Genomic DNA, 26,580 nt, shown 5'->3' with positions numbered 1-26,580 from the left:
GAAATCGACGGCTGGGGTAAAAATGTTGGAAGCACTTTGAGACCCCCTTCAGATGGGAAAAGCGCTGTATAAAAACTGGTTATTATTATTATTAATATTATTATTGGTATTATTATTAATAGCCAAAATGATTACTGAAATTTTCTGTACTCCAAGGTTCGGATCAAGCTACTTGCGAATGCGACGGTTCAAATACCTACTGGCAAAGAGACGAAACACCAAGCTGTAACTGTAAGTCGCTAAAGACTTTGAGTTTATGAAGTTGTCTGAAGTTGTGTGAAAGAGTTGCTCTGTGGGACAAGGTCCTTAAGACATTGGGCTTATAAAATTGTGTATAAGAGTTGCCCCGTGGGGCAAGACCTTGAAAACATTGAGTTTATGAAGTTGTGGGAAAGAGTTGCCCCGTGGGACAAGGCCTTGAAAACATTTAGTTTATGAAGTTGTGTGAAAGAGTTGCCCCATGGGACAAAGCCTTGAAAACATTGGGTTTATGAAGCTGTGTGAGAGAGTTACCCCTTGGGACAAGGCCTTGAAAACATTGAGTTTATGAAGTTGTGTGAGAGAGTTGCCCCGTGGGACAAGGACTTGAAAACATTGAGTTTATGAAGTTGTGTGAAAGAGTTGCCCCATGGGACAAAGCCTTGAAAACATTGAGTTTATGAATTTGTGTGAGAGAGTTGCCCGTGGGACAAGACCTTGAATACATTGAGTTTATGAAGTTGTGTGAGAGAGTTGCCCCGTGGGACAAGGCCTTGAAAACATTGAGTATATGAAGTTGTGTGAAAGAGTTGCCCGTGGGACAAGGCCTTGAAAAAATTGGGTTTATAAAGTTGTGTGAAAGAGTTGCCCTGTGGCACACAAGGCCTAAAGAATTTGGGTTTATAAAATTGTCTGGAAGAGTTACTCTGTGGGACTTTAGCTAGCTACAATCAAGGCCATATCTCAGTGGGCCCCCCTGTCCCCTTTCAATGTTGGTTCTGATTGCATGGTCTTCTGCATTCCAGTCAACATTGAGCGCGGGGACAGGGGAGAAAATGAAGACATTGAGTTCATGAAGTTGTCTGAAAGAGTTGCACTGTAGGGCAAGGCCCTAAACACAGTGAGTTCCTAAAGCAGTTTCATTTCTATGACATTTTCAGTTGTCACATGTGATGCCTTGTCACTTCCGTCTGATGTTCAAGTCAATCCAGCATATTGTGCGTATAGCCGTCTGACGATCGGTTCCAGGTGTAGCTTCTCTTGCTTGAACGGTCTCAGCCTCTCTAACAATGTTTCATCGGTGGTTTGTGAGGATGACGGGACATGGAGTGCTGAGATGAGTGACTTGCCAACACACTGTGAAGGTAAATGTAGGCCATCATATCTGAATAGACGGCATCGGCCGCTATCTTTGATGAATTGTGCTAGCTATCATTGGCTGAGAGTCGTGCGTAGCGCGAACACGCATGCACTTTTCCATTGCTTTACATCAAAGATGGCGGTCAGTGACACGTATTGCAATCCATCTACTGGTGGACCCGGATACGACTAGGGCTAAGTCATTGTCATCAACATAACTGCTAGGGTCCCAAGTCCCATTTCTGCTTTGTGTTCCTTTGTTTTGCTGTCCTCTTATATAACATCGTTTCTGTTATAATTAAAGAAGTAATTTGTCTGTGTCTTGGTTGGTAATAGTTCCCTTTTTTGAAACCCAATCAACATAAATTGGTTTCGGTTTCGAGGTGGGGTTTGAACCGGGGTCCACAAAGGTGAAAGATAGGGAAAGAAACAACTGAGTCAACCTGACACCCAAAAAGTCGGCCCCCCCAAAAAAAAAAACAAAAAAAACTGGAGAGTGTAGGAGAGTGTAATAGCAGATCTCCATTCACCAACATAAAAGGCTGGTATAGTAGCTCAGTGGGAGAGCACTTGCACAGCCTTTGAGAGGGCACAGGTTCAAGTCTAGCATCAGCTAGTTTGTTTAGTTTGATTTCCTTCCCATAAAAAGTTTTTGTTTTTCCTCATAGATGGTATTGCTCCTACCTTGTCAGTCTGCCCGGGTCCCACTCAGGCTACTCTAGCAAATGAAAATACAGTGTCTGTGACTTTTGACGTCCCAACTGCAACCGACAACCTCCCATCTAGTGCCCTGACTCTGGTGACATACCCTGCTGATGTAACTTCCCCTTACCTGTTTAACGAAACAACAAATGTGACTTATACCTTCACTGACCAGGCTGGTAACTCCGCTACATGTGTTTTTAGAGTTAGTATATTCGGTAAGTAGAAATAAAAGTTATGATTATTTAGTTTTATATATATTTATATTTGTTGAGGCATACATTTCGTGTATGGCAAGTGGAAGGGACATTGCAAGGGGGAAAAGGAAGTCATAAATATTACATATTGTGTAATTATTATTTTATTTAGTATTGAAGCATTATGGTGCAACAAGGGTGTTTTTTCTTTCATTAATATCTCGCAACTTGTCACAGGTTTATTATTCTATGCATAAATTGAGATACACCAACTGTGGAGACTAGTTTTTGTCAATTACCAATAGTGTCCACTGTCTTTAAATAACAAACCTGTGGAAATTTTAGCTCGATTGGTCGCCGGAGTTGCGAGATAACTATGAAAGAAAAATTTACCTTGTCACACAAAGTTATGTGCTTTCTGATGCTTGATTTCAAGACCTCAATTCTAAACTTGAGGTTTTGAAATCAAATTTGTGGAAATTTACTTCTTTCTCAAAAACTATGTTACTTCAGAGGGAGCCATTTCTGAAAATGTTTTATACTATCAACCTCTCCCCATTAATAGTTACCAAGTGAGGTTTGCTGATAATTATTTTGAGTAATTACCAATAGAGTTCACTGCCTTTAAAGCTAATTCGTGATTAAGAGATAAGTCAAATGACTATGGTTATGACTTTATTTGGTTTCTAAGTGTCCCTTTAATAGGGTTTAATGCGTAACGCAGTAAACCGATTTAACACCGGGAAGTATGCATAATTATAGTCAGGTTGCACAGTCGGGGCTATAAGCGATTGGGATTGTCAGGGCGCATTCAGACGTGGTTCCACTGTTCTTTTCAACCAACCAAAGCAATGCATTTCGGGGAAAGGGTGCTTGTCTTTCTGGGAACCGTCATTGAATATTCTGCCACCGAGGAGTTAAGATAGATTGTATAGTTTCGCAAAATTCCCTCCCTCCCTCCCTCCCTGGGGTTAATGGAAGGGTCAGGGTATTACGGAATACGCGATACAGATTGAGTTGACTGATAATCTTACAACTTACACTTAAAGCGGTAAGTTTAGGTTGTTCCTATAAACAAGAAGCTAATAGGCATTGTAGCCTGTGAGGAAGTGGTAAATTAATTTATGTGAATTGATATGGATAAATATGGTGATAATAAAATGATGTGATTGTATATAAAGAAGTAGATTAATTTGGTACCTTCTTGGCAACTCGCTGGAAGTGGGAACCTCATTGACCCCGAGTTTTCTCCAGTCAATGAGTGCATTTATAATTATAATAATTGTAATTGGTCTGGTACCTTCTTTGGCAAATCGCCGAGAAGTGGGAACCTTTGCGGATTGGAAATTTACCGTTCGCAAAGTGAGGAATTGGGACCCTTTGCGAAATGGCCGCAAAGTGTATTTATAATGGGAACTGGTATACTTCTTTATGAGTGGATATCACTGGATGAAATTAAATAAAGGGAAATCCCTTCTATTATTATGAATTGGCGTTTTACCACGGAATTCAGAGTACGGAATAAATTAACTCTTGGCAGAGTTCACTACAACAACAAATCCTTGTGTCTGTGTATATTTATCAGGTGGTAATGTTTCCTTAAATACACTGGACACCTTTGGTAATTGCCAAAAACCAGTCTTCTCACTTGGTTTATCTCAACATATGCATAAAATAACAAGCCTGTGAAAATTTGAGCTCAATTGGTCGTCGAAGTTGCAAGATAATAAAAGAAAAAAACACCCTTGTCACACGAAGTTGTGTGCTTTCAAATGCTTGATTTCGGAACCTCAAAATCTAATTCGGAGATCTCAAAAATCAAATTCGTGGAAAATTACTATTTTCTCAAAAACTATGTTACTTCAGAGTGAGCTGTTTCGCACAATGTTCTATACTATAACAGCTCTCAGTTGCAAGATAATAATAAAAGAAAAAAACACCCTTGTCACACGAAGTTGTGTGCTTTCAAATGCTTGATTTCGGAACCTCAAAATCTAATTCGGAGATCTCAAAAATCAAATTCGTGGAAAATTACTATTTTCTCAAAAACTATGTTACTTCAGAGGGAGCTGTTTCGCACAATGTTCTATACTATAACAGCTCTCCGTTACTTGTCTCCAATTATTTTGAGTAATTACCAAAAGTATCTAGTGCCTTTAAATGAATAAATAAAGAAAAATAACTTAAAATGTACATTTTTTTACCAGTAGCAGTTGGCTTAAATTTATTTTAGATTGGAGGCAACATATTTGAAAACCTCCTAGAGCCTTCAAATTGTCTTGGAAGAATTGAAGCAGTGACTGATCAGGGGGAAATAAATAGTCCACATTGTGTCCAAACCTGTAGTTTTGTTTAATGATGCACCGTCAGTATCTGTTAACCTCCTTCTCTGAGTGCCTTGAAATTTGAATCCAGGGGCCAATTTCATAGAGCTGCATGCTTAAGCCAAAAGTTTGCTTAAGCACGAAAATAGCTGGCTTATTTTTCACATGTTATTGGTGAAAATGTCATGCCATAATTATACATTGCTTGTGACTGGTATCTGTTGTTTACTTAGCATAACAATTGAATGGAGTCTTGGCCGGTAATCTGATGTTACTAAGCAAGATTAACAGCTCAATGACATTGGGCCCTGTGCACTATACTGTTCAGCCACTACTTAAAGTCAATGAGCAACTGTTACAAATGGAAGTACACTCTAGATTTTTTTGTCCATCAATTTGATGTTGAAAAAAATATGACAGAAATCTCAAAAATACTTCTTTGATTTCAGATGAGTTGGAACCGAGGATAGTTTTCTGCCCATCAGCTGGTTACGACATCACTGGCCCAGAGCAGACTGAGGTCACATGGCAGACGCCAGTCTTTGAGGATTTAAGAGGGGATCATTTACAAATCACACAATCCCGGGGGACCGGAAACTCGGACAGGTTCTCTTGGGGGACGCATAATGTGGTGTATACAGCAAGTGATATCGACAACGGTCAGACGGCGGTCTGTGAATTCACCATTACTCTCAACCGTAAGTACATCCTCTCCCACAGTGCCTAACTTTGCCACTCATACATTCACTTTATAAACACTAATGCAAATAGATGAAAGAAATCACCATAAACGGAGACTGACTGAAGACAAAAGGTCATATTAATAATAAAAGTCAGTTTTTATATTAATTTTTCAAACTCGAAGGGGTTCTCAAAGCACTCCAACATCACTACCCTGTAACTGCACCTTTTAGACTTGTAGCACCCCTTACAGATATATTCTGCCTTTTCATTGGTTTAGAGGGCGTCACATGATATGTCTTAGTTTTACTACGGCGGCCGTGTGGTAGTGCAATGTTTGCCGTGTGTTAGTCCGACGACCATCATACGGCACATGGTGGAGTGTTATAAAACAAATATTGACTGCTTTAACTCGTGCTATGGTTGAAACTATGACTCCCTCTGTGATCCCTGGACTAGTCCAGCCGAGGGAAAATAGAACGCTCCTGGGATCACCTCGGGAGTTGTAGTTTTAACCATAGCACTAGAAGCAGTCAATATTTGTATAACTTGTCTTTTAAATTTAGGATTGTTCTTTTAGATAGTGATTAAGTTCACTTTTAGCTTTTGGGCAATCCCTACACAGCTGTTTGTTTTATACTTCATGTTCCTCTTTTGGGGTATTTTTTTTTTTCTTCTCAGTCTTCTGTTTATTGTATTTTGTTGTTTTTAAAGACAGTGGACACTTTCGGTAATTGTCAAAAACCAGTCGTCTCACTTGGTGTATCTAAACAAACTGCGTAAAACAACAAACCTGTGAAAATTTGAGCTCAATTGGTCGTCGAAGTTGCAAGATATAAATGAAATAAAAAACACCCTTGTCACAAGAAGTTGTGTGCTTTCAGATGCTTGATTTCAAGACCTCAAATTCTAAGTTTCAGGTCTCGAAAAACTATGTCACTTCAGAGGGCAACAATGCAACATCTCAGCAGTTACGTGGCAAAATATAGGATGAAATGTAATTCAATTCCATATTAAACCAATCAAATGAAAAGGATGTATTATATTATTTATATTATTAGTTGGTTTTGGTTTTATCCACATATACTGATGTGTGTTACCACTGTGTATACTCGATGTTTTAGTCCAAAATCCACTGGCATATTACCCGGGACTTATTTTGAACAAACTTTGCCATATTTTAAATGGTGTTTGAAGCTTTGCATGGTGTGGAGAATAAGAGCAACTATAAATATAAATATTAATAGTAAACTTGCGGGTACAACCATGGGTAAAGAACTCTTTTAAAGGAGTGGTGGCTCTGAAAAGAGCCGGTTTGGTCTTGACGTTTCGAACAGTACACTCTGCTCGTCTTCAGGAGAATCGAGCAGAGTATACTGTTCGAAATGTCGAGACCAAACCGGCTCTTTTCAGAGCCACCACTCCCTCAAAAGAGTTTTTACCCATGGTTGTACCCGCAAGTTTACTATTAATATTTATATTTATAGTTGCTCTTTTGCCATATTTTGTTTCGTTACCATCTGCTTTAACATTTTAATAAACAACATATGTTTAACGTGAACAACATGTGTAATATATATGTTGGAGATGTGTTTGTTGCCTCTGAATTAAAATTACCTGCGGCAAATGTTCCTGCCCTCCACAGATATCGTTTGAATGCAAAATAGGTTTTCAGAAGAAACCATTTCCTTTAAAATTATCGAATACCTAGAGGATGTACAGATGGATTCTGTTTAAACTTTCAGAAAAGAAAGATCTATCCGTAAAGCCTCTGGACACTTTCGGAACAGAAAAAAACAAAATTCACAGATTTTCAAAAAACTTACAAGGTTTACAGAAGGTAATGGTGAAAGACTTTCTCTTGAAATATTTTTTCATGAAATGCTTTACTTTTTGAGGAAACATTAAAACAATTGTCAATTCTCGATATTGAGAATAACGGATTTACAGAAAGCACATGTCATGACACGACGAAACATGCGAAAACAAGGGTGGGTTTTCCCGTTATTTTCTCCCGACTCCGATGACCGATTGAGCTTAAATTTTCACAGGTTTGTTATTTTATATCTTAGTTGTAAATTGTGATACACGAAGTGTGGGCCTTTGGACAATACTGTTTACCGAAAGTGTCCAATGGCTTTAAATATTAATGTTCAGCGAAAAATATCAGAGCTTCAAATAGAAAAATTCTCCACATTATGTTGATATTTGCAGCCAGTTTAGGGGAGATGTTTTGTAATGAAATTCCCATCTGGATCCATTCAAGTAAACCAGTGGAAAATTGTGGGTAACATTTTTAGACATTTTAATAAAAATTAAGCACCTCATCAATTGGGGACTTTCAGGACGCTTGGTGGCAGCAGACTTACTTAGGTAAACCCATTGTTCTCTGAATCGCTGCTCAGAACTACAAAAACAATGGACATTTACCTGGTAAGTCTGCCGCCACCTACATTGTAGAGTTCCAAAGTCTCCTGTTGAAAAGGCTCTTACAACATACACTGTTATGTTTTCGGAGCTGTTGAAGATGGAAAATTAACAGTAGGTCTATATGTGGATTTGTGGTGTGGAGTTGCAAAAAGGGCTATAATGCCGAATGACCCAATGACTGCCTGTAAGGGTTTAGACTAAGAGCAAACGCCAAGAACATTTTGTTACATGTATTCAAAGATGTCTTGAAGAGAGATTTGGTAGACTTCAACATCCCCACCAGGTCATGGCCTCAGTTGGCTAGCCTCCGCTCCAGCTGGAGGTATGCTGTATGATGGGATGAGACACGACCACCAACAAATTGACAACAAGATGAGGAGAGGAAGATGTCATTGATGGATGCATCTAAACTTGACATTGTCGTCCACGACAGACGTCTGCCAACTACTACTGATGATTTTTAATTTGATTGTACAACTTTCTTCTCTTCTTTGTGAAGCTGTGGAGTGTTCCTCACTGGATGCACCTCAGAATGGGGCCTTGGCTTGTGATCTTTGGCAATACGGTAAATTCTGCACAATGTTCTGTAATGCCAACTTTGACATACCTTACGTTCGTCGTGGGGTGAAGGTAGAAAAACAATATGTTTGTGGTACATCTTGGATGTGGACACCTAGTTCAGAAGTTCCAGATTGTTCAGGTAAAAATTTAATTGTGTAATACTTATTGTTATTTTTCTGTCTGTCTGTCTATATGTATGTATGTCTGTCTGTCTGTCTGTCTGTCTGTCTGTCTGTTCGTCTGTCTGTCTGTCTGTCCGGCAGACAGGCAGACAGGCAGTTAGAGCACACAAGACGCAGGGTGTGATTGTGACACCCTGTGTCTTGTGTGTTCTAATCGCGCGCTAAGTTTGCTTGAAGAATATGTTTCCACAGGTGTGCTCATGGAATACGGAAAAAACCTATTCTCAGTTTTATCAGAACTAGCAGGAAGCCCGTGCTACGGGTCCGCTAGAGTTCTGCGCTGTTCCGCGAGGTTTAAAATAAGGGAATCAATGTGTGGTGAAGAGGTTTTCAACTACCGGTAGTAGTTTAATCCCAACGAGGCCTGGTTCTTGATATTTTTACCAAGACGAAGTCAAGGTAAATTATCAAGAACCAGGCCTCGGCGGGTTTAAACCACTAGATGAAAACTGATTCCCATTCATAAGTACCTTTCCGGTCAAAAAACATCAACACTTTTGGTCAAAAAGTAAAATAAATGCAAAAATTATAATTGTTAAATGATTTCTTTCAACACAACACCCCTCCAGCTATGAAATGGTAATGCTCTCTGCCGGCCCTCAGGTAAACAACTCCTTCTATACTGTGCGTGTCGCACATATCACGTGATGTGGCACAACTGTCCCGGCCGCTGCTCTCGACCAATAGGAATGAAGAAACTGTCTTATAAGCACAGGTGCAAGCTCGCGTGTCACGCCCATGTTTCAACACTTTTTACTGGTCATAAACAAAGGTTTTTACACACCCACGTGTTGCACTCTCCACCAATAGGAATAGCGAAACTGTCTGAGGTATTTATCAATAAAAAATATTGTCACCATGTGTTAACTTTTAAGGCGTGTTTTGTTCAGTTTGTCATTTACTCAGTGTAGTAGGCCTAGGCAAATAATTCAAATATCCGGTTAATGGCGAATAGTTTTTCCTAATAGTTTGACCTAATTGGATATCCGCAAGGGGCGCGGATACCTTTTAATAAATCGGATAGTCCTCTAATTACAAACAAGAAACCGGATTCCTATTATCCGCGATCGTCGGGGCGACGACCGATGAAACTTCTAAAAGACAGCATAAAACAGCATAAAATAAGTATTTACCTATGTTCACCTTCTTAAAGAGTTAAAACAATGACATTTCCGACGTTTTTTGTTAAAAGATTACAACATTTTTCCTTCTAAACGACAACAGTACAGTCAATCACGATATCAAAAGAAAAAGCAAATCGCCATCTTTAAATTAGATCTGGCTATTTTTATGAATGAACCGAGTGACACTGTCTAAAACTAATATCAATCCGCTTATACGTCACACGTTCACAAGATCTCATTCACAAACGAAAGACCACAAACGAACAGCACCCTCTAGTGGCTAAAAAAACACGGGAAAAAAGCACCCTCTAGCGGTCGTGGTGCTCACTATAGCACGTATGTACTGAGGGGGGGAAATATTTGAATATCCGGTTAATTTCTAATAGTTGGCCAATGGTTAACTGAATACCAAATTTAACTATTCGCCATCCACTACAGTGTAGCACCTTGGGTATTCCACAAGTATTATATTATGTTAGTACTGAATTTGCCACTAAGTAAAACAATCTTTTTATGATCATTTAAGTAAACCTGTAAATCCCTTGAATTCTGTAACGATGCATTTTACATGAGGATTTGATGAAAGATAAGTGTCAAATCCTTTTTTAATATTTAGATAAAGACAGAATCAGACAAATTATTGAAACAATCTAACATGCTTCTAAATGATTGTAGCAGCATAGCCCTGGCAGCCTTACACTTTCGTTTTGTACTACAGTGGCGTCCTGGACATCAGGGTACATTTCTGGGGCGCAAAATTTTTACAGCTTCATAACTCAAATCTTACCTGCGCACCAATTTCAACAGATTCACATTCTATGGCAGCATATATTTTTCTGCGGTGGGTTTTAATCGATCTTCATATATTCTTTACAAATCCGTCATTTTCATGAAATAATGCAGCTCCCAACAATAAGGAATTCCCTTTTTTGTTCGTACTCTCTTAGTCTGCCGTGTGTACGCAAGTGGTACAACGCGCAAATTTTGAATTGTGTTGTTAACGCTGTGCAGTCAAGATACGCGGTGACCAAGAATTCATGCGTCTAAGTTTGCCTCGTGCGTCTTGCACGCGAATGTATACGCGTACGCTGGACAACAGACAACACTGTGAGAAAACGATCGAAACGGGAATTTTTTGACGTTGGAAGCTGCATTATTTCACGAAAATGACGGATTTGTGAGGAAAATATGAGGACCAAAACCCACCGCAGAAAAATGTATGCCGCCATGAAATGTGAATCTGTTGAAATTAGTGGCTTGTTGCAGGTAAGATTTAAATTATGAAGCTGTGAAATTTGTCCGCCCCAGAAACAGGCCTCAATAGTTAGGACTCTGTTCTGTGTACAGAGGAGTCCTATATAGGGCTAGTAGCAGCAGTACCCTATTTTTAGTTTGCTCTCCTGTCATTTGGTAGACTGAACTTTATTGAATCAATTGTTTTAAGAATTGCCAAATAAACAGTTTCTAATGTTTTTTTTTTTGGTTTCTTTGCATTCACCAGAGACAAAGAGATCCACGACAGGAAGATTACCCTCTGAGGTAATGTATTTTTCAGGCGATTGTTCAAGTCAATCAACACAGGATAGCATAGCACAGGCTTTTATTAACCTCTTACTGCAATCCTCCTTGAGCGATTCATGTGATCCCACTGATCAGTGCACTATAGGTAACGTGGAAGTCACATGTGGTGCATCAAGACGACGGAGGCGCAGTTACCAGGAAGATGGGTATCAACAACAGAGACGTCTGCAGCGTTCAGAGGCGAAGGGGTCAACGTTGAGGTCAATGGAGTTGCAACTCAGCAAGCGAAATGAACAAGCTCATAATAGGCAGCGCCGACAAGCTCTTACCTCTGAAGTTTTCATCTATTTTGATGTCGGTATTAACATCCAGGACTCTGAAGGAGTGGACAGTTTTAATGCAACGATTGATGCCGAAGATAAGATGATAGTGGTTGTAGACGGTTTGTCCACTAAGCTAGGTAACGGCACACTTGTGGTACCTGAGGTAGAGATGCAATATGATGCCTCTACTTACGGCTTCGCAGAGATTGACTGTGAACCAGGTTACATTGCAGACAATGACAACTATGTGTGCGGTGAGTATCAATCTTAGTTGCGAAGCAAAGTGTGATGTCACAAAGCAAATCACTATGGAAATAATCACAAACTGTCTTAAGATGAATCTAACTGTTTTGTAAAAGTGAGCCCTATATATAGTCCCCTAGTTGAAGTCTCTACTTATAAAGATGCATCATTTACAATAACCTGGGCTCAAGTTCATTACTCTGCTCAGTGCATTTTTTCTTCACTGACAGTGCCTAGTAAGTTGTGCTTTTCTAAAGGCTGTAATCGTAAATTCTGTAGTAAGCAGTGCCATGGGCTCTGATAAATAATAGTAATCATAATAATAAAGGATTTGAGGCATTGCATGGTGAGGTATCAATGTATATGTGGTTTGCGGTAACACCATGTGTGTATCTACTTGCCAGGTAGAGTTTGTTAGGTAAGAGAAGTTAATAAGCCCACTATTCTCTTACTTCTTCAGTCTCCAGAGCAAGCTAGTCGAAACGTTGAGACCAATTCAGAACTGACTCCGGGGCAGTACAGTTAATTACGATCATATAAGCTAAGTAGTAGTCCAAGTCTATTTTGTAAACCATCCGCCCTGGTAATAGTTAAAAGCAGGACAGTTCTTTTCAGAACTGAGAAGTCTCCCGAACCCCCGATTATCTACTCCGCGGCAATTAGATATACACATGGTGTTACCGCAAACCACATACATGTATAGTAGTAGTAGCAGTAGCAGCGGTAGCGGTAGCGGTAGCGGTAGCGGTAGCGGTAGCGGTAGACTGCGACGACGACGACGATAATTCAAAGCATTTATATGGTGCTATACAAAGAACAGAGCGTCTAACAAAGGGAGGGCAACAAGAGCACAAAATAAAAAATGGACTAAGGACAAGCCAAGAATATTAAACAAAAAGAGGAGAAGTTATGATGGTTCTGGAAACAGAAGTTTCTTGAGGAGGCCTTTAATCACAGCCAAAGGCGCAGCTTCTCTCAGACGTGTTAATTGGTAGCATGTTCCACAAGCGCAGTGCAGCAACTCCAAAGGCTATGTCCTCGGCTTTCCTTTTGGATCTAGAAATGGAGAGCCGGGTCAAGTCTGATGAGGTGTGGAGTCGATAACTGTGTGCATAAGAAATAAAAAGTTTGTTTAATAGAATATCAACAATAAACAGCTTTCATTCATTCTTTTTAAAGCAACTTCTGTGACACTTTCAATTTGTTTCTCATTTTAAAGAAGTCTACTTTTAACTCTTGTTTTATGTTAAGCTGGTACACCGCAAAGACTAGTCTTATCCTCAAGGCTTTTTCCCATTTTTATTCACATTGATTTTTCATCCTTGACAATATCTAGTTGCGTGTACCACTGGTTACATGTTCAACAACTTCACCAACGAATGTCAGTCCTGTCCCAGAGGGTGTTATCAGGATCAGCAGGCTCAGCTTTCATGCTTTGATTGCCCCCCTGGTACTACAACAGCCACTTCTGGAGCCAACAATCTGACATTGTGTAAAGGTGAAGAACTAACATTACTTCTTACTTAGGGTGATAGGGAGTCATTAGGCAAAGGTTGTTTGGCGCCATGTATCACCTGCATTTGACCTGCTTTGGTCGCTATCTTTGAACTTAAATCATAAGATCTAATGCTTTGATTACCCCCCTGGTACTACAACAGCCACTTCTGGAGCCAACACTGAGACATTGTGTAAAGGTGACCTTCTTACTTAGGGTGAAAGGGAGTCATTAGGCAAAGGTTGTTTGGCGCCATGTATCACCTGCATTTGACCTGCTTTGGTCGCTATCTCTGAACTTAAATCATAAGATCTAATATTTAACTCGGTTTCACCTTTAGCAGTGTCAGCTTGTCAGGACATAATGCACTGCTGTCGAAATTCATAATGGAAGTCAGAGCCTCTTTAACAGGAGTTTGACCCTAAATAATGGACGGTAATGTTCTTACTCAGGAAGACCAGATAAGCTGAGCGCCTTGAAGCGTTATACAAACGATCCTACCACTTGACAAATGCTGTCGAACTGGTTTAACCTGCAACAATTTGACAACTGTTCAGCAGTCCAATAAGCCATTTGCGTGAAAGATTTTCATATTGTCTGGTACAATGATGTGCTTGATCAATAGTTACCGCTTGAACTTGAGTTCCTCAGACTGTCGAGACAGTTGCTATGTCACATGATAAGAAGCAAGCTTTTGCTTAGTTACATAAAACAGTGAACACCCATACAGGATTCGGAATGGATGTGTATGGGGCACAATGGTACCAGGGTTTGCTCATCTTGAGGTTGCTATAATAAACAAAAGCTTGCCCTGTACCATGTGACATACTGTCTGTGTACATGTAGTCTAAGGAATTCAAATGTAAGCTGAACATTGTGACTAAAAAAGTCATTGTACTAGACATTATTCAAATCTAACTCGCAAATAGCTTATTGTTCCTTTTTGAACTGTGCAGTTCATTCGGAGAGCGGTATTCTAAAATAATCAATATCCTTCAGATGCTCGGAGAAATCTTAAGAATATCAGTGTAAATTTATTAAAAGAGAAGTTTTTGGGCAGATTGATCTATAGTTTCACAGTCATGAACAGAAACAAAATAATAATTCTTCAGAAATAGTTAATGGTCTTTGTGCAATTTCTTTGAACAGAGTCGTGCCCAGTTGGTCAGTACTCTGACACTGGTACCATCCCTTGCTTCAAATGTGCTTTCGGAGAATTCCAACCGGAGCCTGGCCAGACGTCATGTCTACCATGCCCAGATGGCACAACCTGTCAGGACTATGGTTCTCAGTCCATGGATCAGTGTCTAGGTAGGCACATGTACATGTATGTTGTAAGTCTGATCGATAGATCAGCCAGTCCACAGCCAGACATCATGTCTACCATGCCCTGATGACACAAACTGTCAGGACTATGGTTCTTAGTCCATGGATCAGTGTCTAGGTAGGTATGTTGTAAGTCTGATCGATAGATCAGCCAGTCCAGAGCCACGTCATGTCTACCATGCCCTGATGGCACAACCTGTCAGGACTATGGTTCTCAGTCCATGGATCAGTGTCTAGGTAGGTATGTTGTAAAGTCTGATAGATAGATCAGCCAGTCCACAGCCACACGTCATGTCTACCATGCCCTGATGGAAAGCTCCAGTAGTATAATTTACAATCTCATAGGGTACTGGTGCCCTTTACCAAGGAGAAACTGCCTTGGTGCCCTTCCCTTTCAACAACCAAGCATACAGGGCTGAAACAGGTTGAGTTATTTAACCTTACTTGAGTAATAATCTGCGTGTGTTTGTAGCTTGATTTATCAGGATGTGTTTTTGTTTTACAGAAATATGCAGCCCAGGCAGTGTGTCTGACACAGGCTTTTTTCCATGTACCCTGTGTGATCGTCGTAGCTACCAGCCTAACAGCCAGCAACGACACTGCTTACTGTGCCCAGGAAGCAACACAACAATCAATAATGGATCTACCAGCTTGGAGCAATGTGTTTGTAAGTACATGATAACATTTTATAGTTTGTGACGTTATCTATACTTCACAATGTAGTGGTATTAATTAAAGTCTGTAAAATTATGCTCGAAACAGTCATGGCCAAATATTGGATTGATTGATATGAGTACATTGCATGTAACTGATTATGCTAAGCAAAGTGTCATGTCACAGAGTTAGCTTGTCTCCTAACTGGTACCAGAATGTTCAACAGCATTCACCCCCATACTCTTTAAACTACTGGCTACCTGTCAATCAGCGAATTCAATTCAAAATAGTCCAAGGCAATTTCATTTGAAGGCACTACACGGTTCAGCTCCACCCTATCTACGAACAAAATCTCTTGACACCCGGTACAACTAGACCATACTAGGCCTAAGATCTATCAGCAATACGCTCCATGTTCCTCGAACTCGCCTGGCCAGTTACGGGACAGCTTTTCCAACATGCTTGCTTTCCCAACATTTTGACAACACTTTAACTTAATCTTTAACCTCTTCCAGACCAGGGGCCGATTTCACAAAGATCTAAAATTGATCGTAACTGCAAATCAATCGCAGTTGCTTATTAAAGTGTGATGTCACAATACAAATCACTATGGTGATACTGAAAATTTGTCTTGCGATGAATTGTATTGCTTTGTGAAGTCGGCCCCTGCACCTTTGATTATCTTTAGTAAAGTGCGCCTTATAAATGCTGTATAGGGATAAGGGCCTATTATTATTAGTAGCAAAATGTTGATGCTGCTATGTTGATTCAGATACAAACATGTAACTCATGTTAAGATGACTCTGAAACTGACTTTTGATTTCATTTTTATAAAATAGCATTCAGAGCTATAATGCATAATGTGGGGATCTTGACCTAAGAAGGCTGTTTCATGACTGTGGCTCGCTGTTGCCAGATGAAAAGGTTGTTTCTTCAATGTTGTCTTGCTGCAAATTTACAGCTATAGCGATGGCCAAAGTCGCTTGATTCAAACATAGCCTTATAGGGAAGGTACACGTTTGGTAATTAACAAAGACCAGTCTTCTCACTTGATGTATCCCAACATAAGCTTAAAACAACAAGCTTGTGAAAATCGGTCATCGAAGTTGCGAAAAAATGATGACAGAAAAAACACCCTTGTTGGACGAATTTGTGTGCTAGCCAGATAGCAATAAAATACTTCAAACTAGAAGTCTTCTATTATTTTATTGAGAAATTACATCTTTTTTAAAATCTATGTTACTTCAGAGGGAGCCGCTTCTCACAATGTTTTATACTGTCAATGCTTGTTACCAAGTCAGTTTTTAAGTTAATATGTGTTTTGAGTAACTATACCAAGCGTGTACCTTCCCTTTCATTATGTTATCTTCATATTGAATCCCACCATTCTACAGATATTGATGAGTGTAAGAGCTCTCCATGCAGTGATGAATCAACCTGTATTGACTTGATATACGGCTTCAGGTGTGACTGTCAACCAGGCTATGAAGGAGACCGTTGTCAGTTTGATATTGATGAATGTTTACATCACAGATGTGCCAATAATGCAACCTGCGATAATCAAATCAATCACTACCAGTGTCTCTGTGTCACAGGATTTCAAGGTTAGTTCCTTAGTAAAGAAATGTTAGATAATAATAATAATAATAACAAATTCTCATATAGCGCATTTCACAATAAACCGTATCAATGCGCTTTACATTAGTCCTGTGATAACCTGTAGTTGATTATTGTGTTAGCGCCCTCTATTGACTGGTTGTAGAAAAGGTGTTTTGTAGTTGTGTTGGCATCCATCTTGTTGTTTATTAAAGTCATGTACACATGGTTTCGTTAACCTAATCCAGTGAGTTAAGTCAGTAATTGAAGTTACTACATTTTGGCGACGAGGATGGGATCCTGCTAAACAGGGAGAACATCCAGAAGAAATCTCAGTATGAATACCTTTGGGAATATCGGTGAATTTCAAGATGAAAAGGACAGTGAAGCATGGCCTCTGTATGTGGAACGATTGAAGCAGTTTTTTGAAGCAAACGATGTAGAGGATGCTGGTAAGCAGAGAGCTATTTTGTTAAGTGTTTGTGGTGCTGACACATATAAGTTGATATCAAGCCTTGTAGCACCAGCAAAACCAGGAGAAAAGACTTTTGATGAACTAATATCGATTGCTAAGGATCATTTCAACCCACTACCCTCGGTAATCGTTCAGCGATATAAGTTTAACACACGCATTCAGCAACAAGGAGAGACAACTGCAGAATTTGTTGCTGAATTACGCCGTCTCGCACGACACTGTGAGTATGGGTCTACACTAGAGGATATGTTGCGTGATCGCTTAGTATGTGGCTTAAAGGATGAGCGAGTGCAACGAAGGCTGTTATCAGAGCCCTCCCTTAAATTCAAGAAAGCGTGGGAAATTTCACAAGCCATGGAGCTAGCCATGAAGAATGCCAAAGACCTTCAAAGAAACCTCGAGTCTTTGCCCGTACCAGTGGCCGCTGGACCCCTGCAGCAAGCCAATAAAGTTGCTAGTAGTACCAGCGCCAGGGGGCCTAACCAAACAAGGCCATATCCACAACAAGCACAGCCCCACAAACAAGGTACACACTTCACTAAATGTTATCGATGTGGACGCACGGATCACTCTGCAAATGATTGCAGAGTACGTTCGTATATTTGTCATAACTGTGGAAAACAGGGACATCTAGCCAAAGTTTGTCGGGGTGGTAAATCGTCTTCCACCCCAGTAGAGTCAAAAGTCCACAAGGATAAAGCGTACTGCATGGAACCTGACTTCGAAAACCCTGTGAATGCAGAAGCTAACTATACAATGTATAAAACCTCGGCACAAAACAAAGAGCCACCGCTTATCGCAAATGTACTGATAAACAAATGTAAGGTCTCAATGGAAATTGACACTGGTGCTTCTGTCTCCATCATGAGTGAGACCACTTATGATTCCATATTTAAGCACAAGAAACCTTCACTTCGTACCGGGGAACACGTCGAGTTACGAACTTATACAGGCCAGAAAATACCTGTGGTTGGTACGTGTTCAGTCACAGTAGAACACAACGATCAGAAGACTCAACTCTCACTTCTCATTGTGTCGGGTCAAGGACCAAATCTTCTCGGACGAGATTGGCTGCGCCATCTTAAGTTAGCGTGGCAAGAAATTCACCATGTCAGGCACACTGATTCGACTGCTGAGATTATGAATCATTATGAAGAGTTATTTCGGGATGACTTGGGTAAACTAAAAGGACAACCTGTAAAAATAAATATCAAAACAGATGCAAAGCCCAAGTTCTGTAAGGCGAGAACCGTGCCCTTCTCCATGAAAAAACAAGTGGAAGATGAACTCGATAGACTCCAAAAGAGTGGTGTCATTGAACCAGTAACATTCTCGCGTTGGGCAGCACCCATTGTTCCAGTGATTAAAGAAAATGGGCAAATCAGAATCTGTGGAGATTACAAGGCCACAGTAAATCAGGCTGCTAATGTTGACTCATACCCCCTTCCTCGAGTGGAGGAATTGTTCGCTGCAATGTCTGGTGGTCAGACATTTAGCAAGCTCGATCTCAGTCATGCTTACTTGCAACTTGTGCTCGATGAACCATCGCGTGAGCTTGCGACAATTAACACTCACCGTGGACTGTTCCAGTATATGAGAATGCCTTTTGGAATTTCAGCTGCACCCGCCATTTTCCAACGGACCATTGAAAGTTTGTTAGCTGACATTCCCCAAGCAGTGGCATTTCTCGATGATATCCTTGTTACAGGTAAATCTGAATCAGAGCACATTGCTAATCTTGATCGAGTACTTACCAGACTACAAAGTGCAGGCCTCCGACTGAAACAGGAGAAATGTAAGTTCTTCGCACCAGAGGTAGTTTACCTCGGACATCGCATAAATGCAACAGGCTTGCATCCCACAACGGAGAAGGTGCAAGCGATAAAGGATGCGCCAGTCCCCCGTAATGTAACTGAGTTAAAATCCTACCTGGGTATTCTCAACTACTACGCAAAGTTTTTGCCCAACTTGTCGTCGCTCATAGCCCCTTTGCACTGTTTGTTGAGGAAGGACACCCGCTGGTCATGGGACACAGCCCAGGATAAAGCCTTCCGTGAATCTAAGGAATTGTTAGTTTCAGCTCAAGTTCTGGTGCATTACAACCCAGAGAAGGAGTTAGTGCTATCATGTGATGCTAGTCCATATGGTGTGGGCGCAGTGCTGGCCAACCGAATGTCCGATGGAACAGAACATCCAATTGCGTACGCATCACGTTCCCTGTCTCCACCAGAGCGTAATTATTCGCAACTAGACAAGGAAGGATTAGCAATGGTCTTTGGAGTAAAAAAGTTCCATCAGTATGTGTACGGTAGGAAGTTTGAGATATCTACTGATCATAAGCCGTTGCTCGGTTTATTAGGTGAAGGGCGAATGATACCCCCCATGGCATCATCCAGAATTCAGCGGTGGGCACTTACACTTTCCGCTTATGATTACCAGTTGGTCTACAAACCAGGGTCATTAAATGGTAATGCCGATGCACTGAGCAGATTACCATTACCCCATACACCTTCGCATGTACCAGTTCCAGCGGATTATGTCATGGTCATGGATCACATGGAGTCAACACCAGTCAGCCCAGAGAAAATTCGCCTTTGGACAGGCCGAGACCCGGTACTGTCACAGGTGCGATCATTTGTGATGAATGGTTGGCCAGCAGAATGTGCAAATTCAGCATTGCAGCCATACATCTGTCGTAAAACAGAATTAAGCATCCAAGACGGCTGCATAATGTGGGGGTCACGTGTTGTCATCCCCCCACAGGGTCGCCAGCGTCTTGTGGAGGAGTTACATGAATCGCACCCTGGAGTGTCACGCATGAAATCGTTGGGTCGCAGTTATGTATGGTGGCCCTGCATGGACAAAGACATTGAGAGTAAAGTCAAACAGTGTTCGCCATGCCAAACCTCACGTCAATCGCCACCAGTTGCACCACTGCACCCATGGGAGTGGCCCCAGCGTCCATGGTCACGCCTTCACGTGGATTATGCAGGTCCGTTTATGGGACGAATGTTTCTCATAATTGTTGATGCACATAGCAAATGGCTAGATATACATGCTATGCATAGTGCAACGTCACTGGCTACAGTAGAGAAGCTGCGTCAGACCTTCGCGACACATGGATTGCCAGATATTATTGTTTCCGATAATGGCAGTAATTTCACCAGTGCAGAGTTTCAGGAATTCTTGAGAAGGAATGGCATTAAACATGTCCGGTCCGCGCCATTCCACCCATCATCCAACGGGTTGGCTGAGCGTGCAGTTCAGTCTTTTAAGGCCGCGATGAGACGTATGAATGAGGGTACTGTTGAGACAAAGTTGTCACGATTCTTGTTCACATATCGCACCACGCCACACGCCACGACAGGAATTTCCCCAGCTCAATTGTTGATGAATCGTCGACCGCAGACAAGACTTGATTTGGTCCGTCCGGATCTTCGACGTCGAGTAACCAACAAGCAATGTGCACAGAAGGAACATCATGATAAACACGCAAAACCTCGCTCGTTTAATGTGAACGACACCGTTTATGTGCATAATTATGCGCCTGGCCCTAGATGGATGGCAGGGCGTGTAGTATCATTGTGTGGCCATCTTATGTACACAGTCCTACTTGAGGATGGTCGTGTGTGGAGACGCCATGTTGATCAAATGCGTTTCCGAGATGTGTCAACCACACCCAGTTTGGAGCCAAATTGGCCCATTCCTTCATCGGAGAGGGAGGAAATGGTTGGTGAACAACCACTTGTACAGATTGACAGTACACCATCAGTGGAAGAGCCAAGTCCAATGCCAGCAGAGCAGACAGGCTCACAGAACACAGAACCAGACATTAAACTTCGCAGATCCACACGCGTTCGCACCAAACCTGAACTCTATGGATTTCCACTGGATCTGTGACTCTAAAAAACACAGTTCTTCTTTTGTTACCATGGAAACAGTTGTTGATTAATAATAGTTCCTCATGTAACAATGGAACCAGCCAATAGGTTAATGTATGTTTTCCTACAGACCCATGGATGTTGGTTCTGAAACTAATTCTCTTGGATTTAATGTTCTAGTGTTCAAGTTGTTGTTTCCTTAAAGTTGTTGTGTTAAGTATTATCTAAAGGAGGAGGAGTTGTGATAACCTGTAGTTGATTATTGTGTTAGCGCCCTCTATTGACTGGTTGTAGAAAAGGTGTTTTGTAGTTGTGTTGGCATCCATCTTGTTGTTTATTAAAGTCATGTACACATGGTTTCGTTAACCTAATCCAGTGAGTTAAGTCAGTAATTGAAGTTACTACAAGTCCCCTGGTCATAGGGCCAATAACATCCTATTAATCTTTCTCAGCTCCCATACAGCCCGGAGCTGCCGTTGCGCTCCGAAAGCTTTTTCATTCACAATATCAACCTCTACCCTCGCAGGTACCCATTTATACCCCTGGGTGAAGAGAAGCAACTATAGTTGAGTATCTTGCTCAAGGACACAAGTGTCATGACCGGGATTCAAACCCACACTCGGGTGACTTGGCATCAAAACTTGAATTTGATGCTCTTAACCACTCGGCCGTGACACTCTACAGTAGATTGCAGCAAGCTAGGTTTAATCTCACAACACCTTTATTAGGATTGCTCATGGCTAAAACAATATTGCATGTATATCTCAGTCTTGTAGTTAAGTGCTTGTTATAAGAACCAAGTACTGCCACAGACTAGGGTGCCTGTTACTCAAGAAAAAGCATGCATTACTTAGACATGAGTACTTTGAGTATTTATACAATTTTAAAAGTTGAAAAGTTTGAAAGTTTAAAAGTCTGACATGTAAGTACTGAGTCAACAGTGTAGTACTTGGACTCCCGCAGCCACGATGCAGGGTTGTTTGCTAGCTACCCCAAGCTTGCAGGGGATGGTTGAAGCAAACTAGTTTTCTATTTTTCAGCCAATGATGGCTAAAGGATTAAACATAACTCCTGTTGACCAAATCAAATCCCTGCTCTCAAGCCTCAGGACAAATGTAGACAAGGGCGCACCCTTTTATAGCAGAATCATTCAACTGACCACTTGCACTGACCACTGGGACTGTGCCAGGCTCACCATTTTGGTGGTCAATAGGTTTACTTGTAAATGCTGCGTCGCTTAAAATGCGCACTTCACTGAATAATGCAAAGTGACATTGACCACCAAAACGGCGCATCCAAGATTATTCTGATGATGAGTCAAGTGAATTGGGTCAATAGTTTGGAGGTTTTGGCCTCTGCATACTCATGTATGACGTCTGCGCTCACGTTCGTTCCTGACGTAAAAAACTGGTAATTTCACGTAAGCTAAAAGCGTGAGATTTAAAGATACAACTTTCTGAAAGTCACATTCATGGTTACACAGACTGTGCAGCTAAACCTCCCTAATTTATGCCATACTTCTGTGCTTTGTGTGCAGGTGAATTCTGTGATGAGAACATTGATGAGAACATTGATGAGTGTGGCTCTTCACCCTGTCTGAATGATGGTGTGTGTCTAGATCAGGTCAATGGGTACTGCTGCCAATGTACATTCAATTACACTGGTATCAACTGTGAAATCTCTAGGTAAGAATCACTGTCAAGTAATACTAGTGTGACGCGGGTTTTTATAGCCTTCTTTTTTGCCTGTTAATATTTTATTTTTCACCGCCATCAATCATTTCTAAAACGGAGAGGAATAAATAAACACGTTCGTTTGTTGGATCCTCGTGAGTATCAAACATGTCTTGAAGGGTGCATCAACCAGGTTGATATTGGAATTGAAGGCCTTCGGACTACAGTTTTTAGGTAAACTTTTTTAGTTACAGGCATATGTCTCTGGCTTTTGTTTTGTTCTTATATGTCTTTACTTTGTATGTGTTTTTATGCCGAATAAATTATAATAATAATAATTATAAAAGCGTTTGCAACCATTTGTTACATCGTGAATTAACACAGCAAGCCATTTTGTGGAGTCATAATGATTAAAGAAATCACACCCTTGTTGGACTAGTCTTTTATTATTTTATTGAGAAATTACCTCTGTCTCAAAAGCTAGGTTACTTCAGAAGGAGTCGTTTCCCACAATGTTTTATATTATATAACTGACATACAGATCCTTGTTATTTGATTGGTGGAACTTACTTCACGTGACATTCACTATTAGTCCATCCACACCAGCGATCAAAAAGACCTATTCGCCCACGGGGAATAGCATTTCCCATTCAACAGTTAGGGTAATTCTTGTTCCCAATGTTTTTGAGCAGTACAGCGGAGCCACGCCGCTGCTAAAACAACAGAGCACCTGTGCAAAAGGTTGTGCATTGTTGCCGCTACAGGGCGCTATATGATTTTTGGTTGTCAGTAATTTGTGTGATTTTTCAAATGTTATACTTTTAAAAAACATCAAATGACAAGGATCTATAATGTCAGTTATATAAAACAGATATTGAGTGGCTTTAATTCGTGGAATCGAAGGAATATTATTGCTCGGTAAAATTTGGACTGTTCCGATTTCACTCGGCTTTGCCGCGTGAAATGGAACAGTCCAAACTTTACCTAGCGATAATATTCCTCCCATTTCACTCTGAGCCACTCAAGATTTGTATACTATCAACAGCTCTCCAATGCTTGTTACCAAGTCAGTTTTTAAAATTATATTTGGTTTTAGTAATTACCAAACGTGTACCTTCCCTTTAAGACTCACTGTCCAATTCGTTCAATTTTTGCCTGTGGCTTTATTCGCCAGGCCGTTCTTTCTCACATGCTTGATCGGTCTCTTGGAATGCTCTTCCACTGACTCTGAGACAAGTAGGCACTCTCTCCAGCTTCAAAACCAACCTGAAAACTCACTTGTTCAGTCATTAGCAGAGTTCTGTTTTCTACAGAAGTGTCTTTCTGCCAGACATGGTCTATACAAATTTTCATTATTATTAATATTATTTTTTACAGCTGTATTCCAAACCCATGCGAGAACGGTGGGTACTGTCGAGCTGAAGGTGGTGATTATGTATGCCTTTGTGCTCCTGGATACAATGGTATTAACTGCTCCATTTCTATCAATGAATGTGACAGCAGCCCCTGTCAGAATGGAGGAACATGTCGTGATCTACTCAACGCCTTCAGCTGCGAATGCCCTGCTGGATTTAACGGAACCCGCTGTGAAATTGACGTGGACCTGTGTGCCAGTTCACCGTGTCATGAGGCATCAACCTGTGTGGATCAAGTCTCAATATTCCGCTGTGTGTGTCCAGCAAATAGGGTCGGGGATCTTTGCTACAAGGTCAGGACGGCATGTGACGATGCCCCGTGTCAGAATAATGCCACTTGTGTCTCAAGTGAGCTTAATGAATATAACTGTACATGTGTTGCAGGCTATTCCGGGCTGAACTGTGAGGTGGATTTCAATGAATGTGCATCAGCTCCTTGCTCTAATGGAGGAACGTGCAGTGAACCTGAACTTAACTCATTCATGTGTGACTGTCTACCAGGCTTTCAAGGTAATTAGTTATGTGACCAGGCGCTTTAAGTGACTGCCCCCTCTTAAGTTAACTAATGGTTGACTTAGCAGTAGCCCACCTGCTGAGGGTCTTATTTCCCAGGGTATGGTCAGTGTGGTCAGCCCCAGCTCTACCCCAGGTATAGTGTAGCTATTGTGCAACTAAGTCATTCCATTGCAAGTTATCATCGTGTGAACAAGTCATTTTCCAAGAGTCTCAGAGCTATTCCAGTTTCAGAGTTATTCCCATCCTTGTTATGTAAGTACCAAATCTTTCTTTGTTTCTTATTACTGCTAGACTACAATCAATATTTGTGTTTATAATTATTGCCATTTCTAAGGAGATTCACTGTATTTTAAGTGGTTTGGTTAAGTTTCCTTTGTCTATACAATTGTAGTTCTTTGCATTTGTTGTTACTTTTGTTTTAGTTTGGAAGCACTAATTAAGCCAGTGTTGTGCCCAAACTTGTCCTTTTTTGATTGTCTTTACTCTGTTTATATTTGAAACAGTTGAGGATAATGTTTCCTTGGATTAATTTACCTTGCTATATGGAGGAAGGAAAAGAGTTCTCTTACAAGTTTCCTTGAGAAATAGTTTGGTTTATTATAATTAACTTTACATTTCATTGAAGATGGAGTGTATAGTTATTTGTGGTTTTAGACTCTTCCATGTCCATACTTTTATTGTTCATGTCACAGAGAAGTTTAAATTAGTTATATGGATTTCATTTTATTATTGGGTTTCTTGTTAATTGATTTACCTAGCTCATTGCAAAGTTCTTGCTAGGATAACTTTGATTGAGTCACTTTTGATAATTGTTATTATTCCTTATTTTGCTCATTTTGCCATTAAGGTCTTTCAGTTATGATTAAGTTATTGTTTCTTTTGCACATTAGATTTCTGTGTTTCTATTCCATGAAACTTCAGAGATTTACAGTTTCTTGTGTAAGGTTCTTGCATAGACCCCACATGAGATTCCTACTTGTTTATTGCAGAGATGTAGAGATTAAGTAATTAAGTACACCAGCTGTGGAATGTCTTAGGAACTTCCAAGGTTCATGGCTGTGTGTTTGGTTTATTGACATAGGTTTAGCTACATCACACAACTCTGTGCTGTGTGTGAGGGCATGGTATAGCTAATTGCTATGTGATCAGTGCACAGGTGGCTTACATCCAGAACCACTATCTAGATTGTTTATGTTACAGCCATGTTGCTAGCTCATTAGTATGTATTTGTCTTTCTGGACAGCTGTGTCTATTGTGTATAGCAGTGTTAAAACTTAGTGTTCTTTACTGGACTCTAGAGTTTTTGTGAATATTTAATAAGGTGGACTGAGGAACTATTTTATCTTTGGCTAAAGGGTATAATAATAAATGTGTTTCTCTATTGTAAAAGTTATCCTCTTAAGCTTGAGACATTTTCTCTTTGCCATAGAATTGAATGTTTCAGGTTTACTTTGGTTATTTTGATTTAATGTTTGTATTTTCTACATTTCTATTGTATAATCTTACGTTTGCTTATAATCTTTTTCTTTTCTGTTCTTTTATAGACTTACGCATCAACCCTTTTTTGTTTTAATCTTTTGTGCTTGTGAATAAAATACTTGTATAAAGAACCAATCTTGTCGGGTCACAGGCGTCGTAGACAGGATACAAGTAAGCAAGCACAAAAAAAGGGTTGGTGGTGTGACGCAACAAGGATGGAGACGCTGCAAGATCAAGTGAAGATGTTGACAGCGACGCTGGAGGAGCTGAAGTTAGCGAAGGCCGTGACACCCAAGATTGTTGTCATGCCACGGGACCGAGGAACGAAGCTGTCCGGAAAGCCAACAAGCGACAGAGATCCGGAAGTCCGTGAGTGGGCGGAAGACATGCTCCGTTTGACAAAGGACATGTCTGATGAAGAGGGCGCCCAGATAGTCCTGGATC

General features: G+C 40.7%; 1 protein-coding gene across 2 annotated transcripts in view; it reads left to right on the top strand.

Annotated features, from left to right (window-relative positions):
• Positions 1 to 26,580, top strand: part of LOC139934018 (uncharacterized) — a 128,058-nt gene that overhangs the window by 40,985 nt on the left and 60,493 nt on the right. For both annotated transcript variants that reach the window (XM_071928289.1, XM_071928290.1), the window contains exons 24-35: positions 157 to 231; positions 1,140 to 1,343; positions 2,007 to 2,258; positions 5,011 to 5,259; positions 8,172 to 8,372; positions 11,041 to 11,637; positions 12,963 to 13,124; positions 14,271 to 14,432; positions 14,953 to 15,114; positions 16,496 to 16,705; positions 22,591 to 22,738; positions 24,104 to 24,651. In XM_071928289.1, the coding sequence (XP_071784390.1) occupies positions 157 to 231; positions 1,140 to 1,343; positions 2,007 to 2,258; positions 5,011 to 5,259; positions 8,172 to 8,372; positions 11,041 to 11,637; positions 12,963 to 13,124; positions 14,271 to 14,432; positions 14,953 to 15,114; positions 16,496 to 16,705; positions 22,591 to 22,738; positions 24,104 to 24,651 (2,970 nt within the window). The remainder of the gene's footprint in view (positions 1 to 156; positions 232 to 1,139; positions 1,344 to 2,006; positions 2,259 to 5,010; positions 5,260 to 8,171; positions 8,373 to 11,040; positions 11,638 to 12,962; positions 13,125 to 14,270; positions 14,433 to 14,952; positions 15,115 to 16,495; positions 16,706 to 22,590; positions 22,739 to 24,103; positions 24,652 to 26,580) is intronic.

The sequence above is a fragment of the Asterias amurensis genome, chromosome 2, assembly GCF_032118995.1.
Source record: "Asterias amurensis chromosome 2, ASM3211899v1".
NCBI lineage: Eukaryota > Metazoa > Echinodermata > Asteroidea > Forcipulatida > Asteriidae > Asterias > Asterias amurensis.
Note: the sequence above shows the minus strand (reverse complement) of the source record. Positions and strands in the feature narration are given on the sequence as shown.